At 40.0% G+C, this 12616-nt stretch overlaps 1 protein-coding gene across 4 annotated transcripts in view; it reads right to left on the reverse strand.

The window, feature by feature from the left end:
• Positions 1 to 1918, reverse strand: part of upf2 (UPF2 regulator of nonsense mediated mRNA decay) — a 44227-nt gene extending 42309 nt beyond the window's left edge. For 2 of the 4 annotated variants that reach the window (XM_066668453.1, XM_066668452.1), the window contains exon 1: positions 1680 to 1918. In XM_066668453.1, the coding sequence (XP_066524550.1) occupies positions 1680 to 1822 (143 nt within the window). In that variant the 5' untranslated portion in view covers positions 1823 to 1918. Of the gene's footprint in view, positions 1 to 1284; positions 1394 to 1679 lie in introns of those variants that run through there. The other 2 variants (XM_066668454.1, XM_066668455.1) reach the window with 2 other exon arrangements.
• Positions 1919 to 12616: the final 10698 nt, after the last annotated feature.

Here is a 12616-nt window from a genome sequence, read left to right on the forward strand (position 1 = left end):
TTATCATAGTCTCTTCTTTATGTGGGAGAATGTTTCTGTGACATAGCCTTTTGTTTTCTACTATATATTTAACAAACAGAAATCGTTTCTGACCCTATAATGACAAATACACTGATACATTTCATTGTTACTGAATTTCTGATGAGCAAATTACATCTGCACAGATTTTTGTTTAACTTTACAAAAAATAAAAAATAAAGGACAAAATCTCAAAATTATTAAACCAGAACACTAGAGCGAGGTGTTACTCAAAATAAACAGGGCTATGAATTTGGCACAGCACTGTTATAACAGTCAGACCTTTATAGAAATGTAAGTCAGTAATAAATATCTAGTTACAGCGATGCCCTGTACCTTTATCAAATATGGATTAGTTGGTTGATAACATATTAAGGGGCTAATGTTCAAAGAAAATTTAAAAACTAATTTTATAGTTTTTAACTTGTTATAATTGTAAACAAAGAAAATGATGAAGCACCAAAGCTTCTCCAAGCTTTCCAATGACAAAGGTATGTAATTGGGCTTTCCTGTTGAAATGCCAGAAAAAACTGTGACAATGGCTATATGGCCAACGGCGGTCCGGCTAAACTAGGCTTCCCTGGTTTCTTTTTGCTCTTGTTTATGTAAGATAACTTTATTGACTTGGGTGTTGTTTCACTAGTTAGATTAGATCGTACAGTTTAATTGACATAATTTCATAATCTATAAAGTGTACTGTGCAAGGATTTGGAGAACTCACTGGTTCAGTAATTAGCAATTATACAAGATTAGCTTATTACGGAAAAGCCACACATACAAATGAAATTACAAACAATTTACAATGTGGTCGGTATGCGTCGTACAGGCAATTGTTTCAGTTGAAAACCCGGACACACTTTAACAGAGTGCCGTTTAAGGCATATATTTATTACTCATTAGCAACGAAGCTAACGGATTAGTTTCAACTCTGCCACAGAAATCGAAGCCGAAAACTAGCGTTAATGCTAGGCGTATAGCTTTCATATGCTCTATGGTTCTCACGTTTTAAACGCAAAACCGAGCGATAAATAACATGTCAACAAAAGAAAAACAATACTTTCTGAAAGTGAAAAGTAGCTGGGGTTGTGTAGTGTCTCTCTGTAAACAAACAATAAATAGTTTGTGTATTAACTCGAGCAAGTCTCAGGCCATTTCCACAGAGAGAGATAGAGTTGACATTACCAAACAAAATTCTGTAAACGCAGACAGGCAACACAGCATTAAACAGGCAAGACCAGTTCTTGTTCATTTACGCTACGTTCTCACCTTCCGAAAACGTAGAAAAACAATCATCAGGCTCAGTTCATCGGGCTGTGTTATTTTCCTTTCTCTCAGCTGTCGCCCTAAGGACCCACAGCTGAAGCGCTGAGAGTGCCTGAACAAAAAGAGGAAAACACCACCGAGCTAACAGGAGTTGATGGGGCCGGCTATGTCGAGTTAATTTAGGTGTCAGGCAAAAATAATACAAATTGAAATGAAAAACAACTACTCTAACAGTTTTGCTATATCTTTTCTTAATGTTCACAATCACGATAACTACATACACAGAATGAAAAAGCTAGTGCCAACGGGGTAAAGAAAACTTATGTTGGCGTTGCTTATTCTTCATAAACTAATAAGTGTCCAAATTTAAATGAAAATGCAATATATGGTCCGTGTACCTTTCGTTTTCCCGTTTTCCATTTCTTCTGCAATAGAACGAAGAAAGAGTTGCTTTTTTGGGTTTGCTTCGTGTATAGCGATAATGTCCAAGAAAATAAGCCAAAGGTGTAATATATATACGCGGTATGGCAATCATGCTCATATATTGCCATCTACTGGCGACAGAATGCAATTATTGCACCATTTAAGGTGGAACAGAAAATACTGGATTTCCCCCAGTCCCCGACATGTAAAATAAACTTATGAACATTTCTCATTGATGGAGCATCGGCTGGCGTTATACGATATAAGCTATTTTTACAGCGAAATAAGCCTTAAATCAGTTAAAATAAACCCACCTGGCAACCGCGGCGGCACATGGGACTAATGGGGCTACGTTCGGGTACTCATCGGAAGGTACAGGTGCTGGTCATAAAATTAGAACATCATGAAAAAATTGACTTATTTCAGCAATTCCATTAAAAAAGTGTAACTTGTATATTATACTCATTCATTACACATGACTGATATGTTTCAAGTATTTATTTATTTTAATTTGATGATTATAACTGACAACTAATGAAAACCCTAAATTCAGTATCTCAGAAAATTTGAATATTGTGAGAAGGATCAATATTGAAGACACCTGGTGCCACACTCTAGTTAGCTAATTAACTATAAACACCTGAAAAGGCTTTTAAATGGTCTCTTGGGCTAGTTCTGTAGGCTACATAATCATGGGGAAGACTGCTGACTTGACCCTTGTCCAAACGATGACCATTGATACCTTACACAAGCAGAGCAAAACACAAAAGGTCATTGCTAAAGAGACTGGCTGTTCACAGAGCTCTGTGTCCAAGCAATAGGGATAACTGCACACTGGAGAGGATTGTGAAACAAAACCCATTCAAAAATGTGGGGAAGATTCACAAAGACTTGACTGCAGCTGGAGTTGGTGCTTCAAGAACCACCACACACTGATGTTTGGGTTTCAGCGTCGCATTCCTTGTGTCAAGCCACTCTTGAACAAGAGACACCATCAGAAGCGTCTCACCCCTGGGCTAAAGACAAAAAGGACTGGAATGCTGCTGAGTGGTCCAAAATTATGTTCTCTGATTGAAAGTATTTTCCTTTAGAAATCAAGTTCTCAGAGTCTGGAGAAAGAGAGAAGAGGCACAGAACCCATGTTGCTTGAGGTCTAGTTTCCACAGTCAGTGATGGTTTGGGGTGCCATGTCATCTGCTGGTGTTGGTCCACTGTGTTGTCTGAGGTCCAAGGTCAATGCAGCTGTCTACCAGCACGTAATGCTTCCTGCTGCTGACCAACTTTATGGAGATGCAGATTTCATTTTCCAACAGGACTTGGCACCTGCACACCGTGCCAAAGCTACCAGTACCTGGTTTAAGGACCATGGTATCCCTGTTCTTAATTGGCCAGCAAACTTGCCAGACCTTAACCCCATAGAAAATCTATGGGGTATTATGAAGAGGAAGATGCAATACGCTAGACCCAACAATGCAGAAGAGCTGAAGGCCACTATCAGAGCAACCTGGGCTCTCATATAGCATCTGAACAGTGCCACAGACTGATCGATTCCATGCCACGCCATATTGCTGCAGTAATTCAGGCAAAAGGAGCCCCAACTAAGTACTCTATATACTCATACTTTTCTTGTTTTTTCTTTCTTGTTCACCAGCATTTCTAAAACATCCTTCTTTTGTGTTGGTCTTAAGTAATATTCTAATTTTCTGAGATACCAAATTTAGGGTTTTCATTATTTGTCAGTTCTAATCATCAAATTAAAAGAAATAAACACTTGAAATATATCAGTCTGTGTGTTATTAATATAATATACAAGTTTCACTTTTTGAATGAAATTACTGAAATAAATTAACTTTTCCATGATATTCAAATTTTATGACCAGCAATTGTATATAGAAGGCGGTTAAGTTGTAAATACAACATCACTGCATTTGGGAGCATGACACCCACTGTACAAAATATCCTAAAATGTGATTTATCATTAACTAACAACTAAACGGTTTTTGAGTAATAACAAAACTGATCATAATATTTGGCTTTTATTTACAGAGAACCTGCATACTAAAATTATTCAAATGCACCCAGAAAGCGAACATATATCGGTCCACTGGCATAAAAAGGCTGGCACACCACTGACTGTAGACCACACTGTGGTCCACCATCGGACCACTCAGATTACTGTCCTGTACAGGATATAACTAATTTATAATCTTCTCAAACAGATTTTACATTCACAGACATTTTATTCTGGAAAACAAACTAATACAAATATTACCAACAACTATGAGATATATAATGAGTATAGGCCTGATATAAAATGATTATGATAAAAATGTTGACATTGTGCTGGATTAAAATTACTAATCTTATTTATAAAGAATAACAAAAGAACCTAATGAAGGAAAAAAATGTAAATTGGACTGTGAATGGAAAATGTGGAATTTTTTCTAAAATTTGTTTAATCACCAGCGGTCCGCCCAGAAAAAACTATGCAAAACACTAGTGAACCTCCAACTTTGCCCTCAGTGGGTATACAGTGGTCCGCTGTCTCCTTGCTGTCAGGGCATGTTTGCCATTTTCTCTTGGGAAAGAGGTAAAAGGTCACGATATACGTCACATCTCGTAAACTCATGTAACATCTAGAATCCTGAGTTTACCAGTGGTAAATACGACTTAGTCCACCATTCGGGTGCTCATTACAAGTGGGAAAAATGGTATTTCCCAGTTTCCAACATCACTCAAATGCAGCATAATACATGCAATTGCAAGAATTCAGGTATCTGAAAATGTATTTTTGACTAGTCGAATTTGAGATATCTTTAATACTAATTCAGGATTTACTATATAACTCATCAAATGACAACTCCTCAACTCAATTCACTGACAAGATATTTTAGATATAAAACATGCGCGTGTTGACATACTGAGACATATTTCGTTTACGTGTACAGATGGCATGTTTTTATGGCATCCAACCACGGTCACACCATCACTAACATTTTTCTGTGCGCGTCTACCTCACGGTTTATGGTAGAAAGATTAAGCGTGAGAGGGGGAACTTGCAGAAAAGCACAGACATTGAAAAACCATAAGAAATGGAATTTAAACCATAATTCCACATAACTCACTACAGTTAATAACAAAAACAGGCCTGATTGGCTAAAAGAATGTTTTGCAACCCTTAAAAAACCCTTAAAATTCAAACAAATACCACTGTAGTATTGAAAAATGTCCTCAGGTACACAGGGTATAATATTTATATGTATTTACTGTAGGAATTGGGAGTAATATGGTTGAAAAATCTCAGATATTAAATTCCAGAGGGATTCCAGGGATAAATCAAACTATTACTAGACCTCTCCACTGCAGTCTTGAAGAACATTTTGTTAGGTACCCAGGATATAATTTTCATACATTTTTCATGTAAGAATTTGGAGTAATAACATTGCAAAATAAAGTAAATATTATGTTTTTATTTTGCATATATGGCAAAATTCTGAATGCTATTTATGGGTTAAATCAAACTGTTACCAGACTACTCCACTGCAGCCTTGAAGAACATGTTAATAAATGTTTCATACATTTTTACTGTCGGAAGTTGGAGTAATATTGTTTCAAAACTCAATTCAACAATTCAATTCCATAAATGGCAGAATTTTGGAATACCATTAAAGGGTTAAATCAAAATTCTACCAGACTGTTCCACTGCAGCCTTGAAAAACATGATCCCAGGTACCCAGAGTATAATATACATACATTGTTACTGTAGGAATGTGGAGTAAAAACATTGCAAACTTCATAAAATTAATAATACAATTCCGTAAATTCCCTTCCTGGATTGAGTCCTTGTCATGGCGGAAGGGCTTGCATGGTCTAATGACTTCCAGAGCTATGTTGTCGGGAGTTGTTGGCTCCCAGTAGGGTCTCCCATGGTGAACAGGTCTGGACTGAAGATCCAGACAAACATGATCCAAAAACCATCCCTATGAGTACAATATTTAAAACTGAGTGCTTGGGAGAGGGTTACTGGGACCTACCCCTCTTTGATGGCGAGGGCCTAGTGGCCAGGAAGCCTACGTGACTCAGCCGGGCTCAGCCTGAAAAGGCAACGTGGGTGGATCATGTGGGCTTCCTGTAGTGGAGATGACTGTTTTATTAATTTCTAATAAGAAATTTGACTTTTTGGGACTTAATATGCCAAAAGACCTCTCTTCACTCTCAGACCTCTCTTCACTCTCTTCTCATCAGACCAGACCAGTGTGGAATTTGAGATAACCCTTCCAGCAAGCACTGGCCCCAAATTGGTGCCTGAAGGTCTGTATCAGAGAGTCATCAAACTGACATTACAGGCAACGGTTTATGGCCCAAGGTCTCCCAGGGTCAAGACAGGAATCTTTGGTGATAGCAGAGACACTCCCCAGGATCAGTTTATGCTCTATGTAAAACTGTTTAACTAAGAACTTCTCAAACTATAGAATTAAACCTTAACTCTTATTGGTTTAAAATGGTTTGAAGTTACATATGTGTAACACTGTTTGAAATGAACTCCATTAGACAATCAAAACAGGTGGAATTATTTTACTTGTTTTTAAAGTCAGCTTTTTATATGAACATATGTAGGAACCAAGGTAGCCAAATACTCTGTTATTTTGTTAAGCATTTAAAACATGGTTTTGTCTGAATTATATTACTTTGTGTTTACATATAATCTGTTATATTGCAAAAGTATGACTCAGAATTCTGGGATATTCATTCAACAGGGATCGTCTTTCAGTCTTTGTCTTGTCAAGTGTCATACATTTTATGTGATGTCACTACCAAGGTACAGGAAACAGCCAAGAGATGCTCCAATCCTCAATCCGTGAGGACCAATCAGGTATTCAAGGCGGGTTTCCTAAATTCTGGTTAAAACACAGCTGCGAAAAAACAAACAAATTTTTTTTTACATTTTTTCAGCACTCAGAAGAACTCAGAACAGGATAAGAACAAAAAGAAAATGTAGGAAGAACTTCTCACTCTTACTTTCAGGGGGCAATGCTTCTCAGCTAGGGTAGTGAGTTAAGGAAGAGCCCTGGCTCTCTCTAGAGCTCTCTAGCTCTCTTCAGGCACCTCTCAACGCTCTTATGGTTATCTCTTAATCTCAAGGAGTCTTGGGCTCCTCAAGCAGGGTCCAGATAGAACAAACCCAGAACTTCCAACCAGAAGTTATATTTTATTTTTACTTCTAGCAGAAAAACTACAGTTAAAAAGAGCCAAGAACCTACAGCGGGAGCAGATGACACACAGCTCTATTTGTCCTTTCCTCCAGGCGACACTGCAGGTGACACTCTCTGACTGTCTCTCTGACATATCTACATGGATGAAGGAACATCACCTCCAATTGAATTTATCCAAAACTGAACTGCTGGTCCTCCCAGCCAAGCAAGCTCTTCTCCACAACATCAGCATCAAGCTAGAGTCCCTATCAGTGGCTCCCACCAAGGTTGTAAGAAACCTGGGTGTCATGGTTGATGACCAGCTGACCTTCGCAGATCACGTTACTGCTGTAGCTTGATCGTGCCGCTTCTCCCTATTCAACATAAGGAAGATTAGGCCATACCTAACTCAACATGCAACACAGCTCTTTGTTCAGACGTTAGTAATCTCCCGTCTTGACTATTGCAATGCCCTCCTTACAGGTCTTCCGGCCTGTGCTGTGAGACCGCTACAGATGATCTAGACTGCTGCAGCATGCCTGGTTTTCAACCAGCCTTAAAGAGCACATGTCACACCCCTATTAGTGGAGCTGCATTGGCTACCCTTAGCTGCTCGCATCAAATTTAAATCACTAATGATGGCCTTCAGAGTATTCACTGGCTCTGCTTCCATCTACCTCAATAGACTCTTAAAACCATATGTTAGCGCCCGCCCTCTCCGTTCCTCAAAGGAGCGCCAACTAACACGGCCCACCCCCCGTACAGGTCAGTCGAGGCTATTCTCATTTCTGGTACCACACTGGTGGAACAAGCTTCCAAGCACTATCAGAGCAACAGAAACCCTCTCCGCATTCAAGAAATCCTTGAAAACCCAGCTCTTCAGAGAGTATCTCTTGCACTAAAAGTCTTTCTTTAATGCACTTATTACTTCCTGGCATATTGCACTCAACGTAAGATACTTTGTATAAATTGTGCTGTAGTTTGAATGTTAGATACTCTTTTGTAAGTCGCTTTGGATAAAAGCATTTGCCAAATGCATAAATTTAAATGTAAATGTAAACTTCTCACATGTTCCAGAGGAGGTAGGGGGAATGGAGTCTAAATGGACCCTGTTTCAGGCTTGAATTGTGGAAGAAGCTGTGGTCAAAAGCTTGTTGGTGCCTGTTATGGCCGCAACCCAAGAACTCGTTGGTGGACACCAGGGGCGAGGGAAGCTGTAAAGCAGAAGAAAGAAGATTTTCAAGCCTGGCTGGCTTGGGGAACTCCCGATTCCACAAATGGGTACCGGCAGGCGAAAAAGGCTGCAGCTGTGGCAGTTGCAGAAGCAAAATCATGAGCATGGGAGGAGTTTGGAGAGACCATAGAGAATGACTTCTGGGCAGCCTCAAAGAGGTTCTGGAAAACACTCCGGCAGCTCAGGATGGGGAGAGGGACACTGTCCAAGCTGTGCTCAGTAAGGATCGTGAAACTCTGAACTTGACTGAGCGTATTGTTTGGCATTGAAAGGAGCACTTTGAGGAACTCCTAAACCCAAGAGGCATGCATTCTAGACAGGCAGTAGGGCCAGAAGTGTCTGGGGTGTCAGATTCCATTTCTTTGACTGAAGTCACAGAGGTGGTGAAAAAGCTTCTCAGTGGCAAAGCCCCGGGAGTGGATGACATTCAGTTACTGATGGCAGTTGATACTGTGGGGCTGTCGTGGATGACACACCTCTAATTGCATGGACCTTGGGAACTGTCATACCTATCAAGTCTCCCCACCCCTCTATGAGCCTTCAGGACAGTGTGGACTTCGATTCCCAGGATCCCACTCTGTCCCAAGTTCCTGTCACATGTCCATGGTCAGCGAGTCAGGGAGGCCTTCCTCGTTCATCATCCCTTAAGTTCTAATCCGTGTCACCTGGATAACTCAGTGTGTGGGTATATTAGGACAGCCTGTTACTTGCTCGTTGCGAAGTATTGCCTTCTGTTGTGTTTGGTATACTGACCTGCTATCTTTGTACTTCGATTGCTGTGCTTCTTTCGTGTTTGTGCTTACCGTGTTTTCCGGCTTATGTTATTGAGACTGTTTGTCCTTGTCCTCAGTTATCCTGTGTATTGTGTTCTGCCTCGTGAATATTCTTCCCTGTGTAAATAAAATGGGTACCGGCAGGCGAAAAAGGCTGCAGCTGTGGCAGTTGCAGAAGCAAAATCATGAGCATGGGAGGAGTTCGGAGAGGCCATAGAGAATGACTTCTGGGCAGCCTCAAAGAGGTTCTGGAAAACACTCCGGCAGCTCAGGATGAGGAGAGGGACACTGTCCAAGCTGTGCTCAGTAAGGATCGTGAAACTCTGAACTTGACTGAGCGTATTGTTTGGCATTGAAAGGAGCACTTTGAGGAACTCCTAAACCCAAGAGACATAGCAGATCCTTGTGGTCCCAAAATTATGCAACATGAGCGTAATTCAACTTGCTTTGGTTGATGACTCAACCATTGTTCTACATCTGATTGTTCAGCATCCTTAAAGTATTTCAGTGTACAATGAAATGGATACTCTGGAGTCTTTGCATCAGGCATGTTTGCTACAATAGACTTCTCCCACATCTTGGCTGGTTCCAAGAATTCTTCGATAAGATTTCCAATCCAAAATACTGAAGAAGCTTCAGTCTCCGTTTTTGTCATCAATTGATCAAACATTTCACTCGGCACTTCCACCAAGCAGCCGTCTGGTGTGCATTATATTGTACAGTTCAGTCTGCACAAAGCATTTCTTCTCAAAAGTGCAATAGATGTATTTTCTGATACCAGTATGGGTATTGTAGTCTTCAGATATTCATAGCAGAGCTCAATTGGTTCTGTGAGAGGAATCAGCTGTTTTACTCCCTGGGTAAAGGGACCAGACCTGGGGAGGTCCCTTAATCTTCCATCCATCATCACTTTCTTCATTCTCTGTTTCATCAGAACTTCCATCTCTTGAGTCCTCTTTCCTTCTACTCACATCTCCTCTTTTTTCTGCTTTAGCCAGCATTCGTCTGATGGCTGGGTCGTATCCACCCATGGCGTCCTCCTGGTCACTCAGATCCTCATCTCCAATGATCCTCCTTCTCATTCTCAGTTCACCTCTAGTCTGCAGACGTCAAGTTTCCTTCTTGTTTTTGGAACTCGGATACAGTTTTATCATTATCTCTGCTTGTCCTGTTTCAATGATGCATTCATCTTCATCTTCAATATGGTAATTTCCTCCTTGACTGATCATTGGAAGCTGAGGGTAGACTTTCTCAGTTTTCACTTCCTTCTCATAAGGTGGTGGTGTCTTAACTGAGTCCATATGTGAAAAAGACACATTAACTTCTGCCATTTGTTTTTCTATTGCCTTTGTACACTGATTTATTGCTTCTGCGCCTTTCTCCCTCTTTTCCTTTGATGCCTTTATCAGTTTCTGACGCTCTTGGTTAAATAACTGGGGAATGCCATGCTTTAGTTCTCTTTTTTCCTTTCGCTTCCCTCCTTGATGCCCTTTCTTCTGTCTTGCTTTGTATGTTGATACAAGTACCTCCATTGTTTTAATTACATCTGGGTTAAGGGTCCCCTCTACCGGCCATGGTTGGTCTGTCAGGCAATCGCTTATAACATTTTTCTGACATTCTTGCAATGCCTTTTATTAAAGGATTTTTCTTAACTATATCAACAGGAGTAATCCCTTTTGAAACATTAGTGCCCCTTTTTGGCATAATAATGACTAAATATGTTCCAACATTTAGTTCATTCATAACATTTTTACCCTTCATTCAATATTGTAAACACCTCCAACAAATCTCTTCATTGGCTTAAAGCCTGAATGACCTTTTTCTCAACCCCCTTAGGTCTAAAGTGATTGATTGCAAAAAAATTAAGTCCATCCTCAATACAGCTTCTTTTAACATCTGGTTTTGCTTTCCCAGGTTAACATAAACATGTCACATGCTATTTTATGACCACTTGATAGTAAATTGGGTGGCACGGTGGCGCATTAGGTAGTGTCGCAGTCACACAGCTCCAGGGACCTGGAGGTTGTGGGTTCAATTCCCGCTCCGGGTGACTGTCTGTGAGGAGTGGGTGTGTTCTCCCCGTGTCTGCGTGGGCTCCGGGTGCTCCGGTTTCCTCCCACAGTCCAAAAACACACGTTGGTAGGTGGATGGGTGACTCAAAAGTGTCCGTAGGTGTGAATGTGTGTGTGTGTCTGTGTTGCCCTGTGAAGGACTGGCGCCCCCTCCAGGGTGTATTCCTGCCTTGCGCCCAATGATTCCAGGTAGGCTCTGGACCCACCGCGACCCTGACCTGGATAAGCAGTTACAGATAATGAATGAATGATAGTAAATTTTCAACCCTGCATCTTGGTTCTTAAAACTCAACATCCCACTAAACAACACCATTCCAACACACTTTATTAATTCAATCCAAATTCCATCTTGTGGAAATTCTCTCCATATAAGGCCATCACTCAGTTCCACTGGTCAAAAACAATTATCCCATACAATGTGTCTCAATTTCATCAAACCATTGTATTCAAAGAGAATCCAAACCAATTTCTGCTCCCCCAATTCACTCTCACCCACTATGTTAGATTTATCTTCTATTTCCCTTTTATTTTAGATCACAAGCACAACATAAGCACCACACCCATAGAAAAACTCAGTTCAAACGCACCCATTCTCAGGAGCTCCAAACCCCTGCACAGCAATATACATCAATATTTTCATACATTTATATTTTTAATTTGCCCAAATAACTATTAGTTTCTATTTAAACCAAATCAACGTGGCTTTTATCAGTACGTCACAAATCAAAGTCCTGCCATCTCTCTCTTTTTCAAGAGTGAATCTTAGGCCTTACACACTTGTTAGAGGAGAACTCCCCAATCAAAGTATAAGATCTCAAAGCTTCAGCGAAATTGAGAGGAACTTAAACCCGTGATCTCTTTTTTCTCCCAATAAAAGCCAACATATGGAGATTTCAAATTATCTCTTTTTCTCCAATAACAATTTTACCCTTAATTCCCATGATTAAACCTTAGTTTCCACCAATGTACCCTATTAATTACTCAGCTTTAACACCTTGCTCTCCTTATTCCTATTCTCAGCATCTAAAAACGTCTTTCTGGAGCTCATTGTCTATTGGTTTCTTAATTTATAGTCTCCAGGAAAGCTCATAAAATCATCTTTCTGGAGCTCATTTTCTACTGTTTCCTTTAATTTGCGGTCTCCCAGAAAGGCTCATTTTCATTATAATAAACAAACCCCTCAATTTATTGAGGTTCATAAATCATTTAAATAACTGTCCTTGAACGAAGCTCATAATTTTTACCATATTAAAATCTCTTCCCATTATTAATTTGGTCAGTGGGTACTTATCATTGTCAAACTCGGGCAAACCATATAGTCACAAACTCCATCTTCTGTTATAGCGCTCAGCCTCAGAGATTCTTACCTCAAATAATGAAAGCAAAGCTTCCAATTTTCTACATTTCTTTTTCAAGGTGATGTCTTCATTAAGAATACAGAGCTCTTCATGTAAACATTCCAGCGAAGTTGTTATATCTTTAATCACAGTGGAATTTTGTAAATCATCTGTGCAAGTTTCTCAGAAAGAACATTTTAAAACCGGTCTACCAACGTCCATGGTAGCATGTAGTCATGTCACTGCCAGTTAACGTTTTTTTTTTTTTTCTGTAACATTTTACAATGAAAGTTTTGTTGCCCAT

This window comes from Hoplias malabaricus, chromosome 4 (assembly GCF_029633855.1).
Source record: "Hoplias malabaricus isolate fHopMal1 chromosome 4, fHopMal1.hap1, whole genome shotgun sequence".
NCBI lineage: Eukaryota > Metazoa > Chordata > Actinopteri > Characiformes > Erythrinidae > Hoplias > Hoplias malabaricus.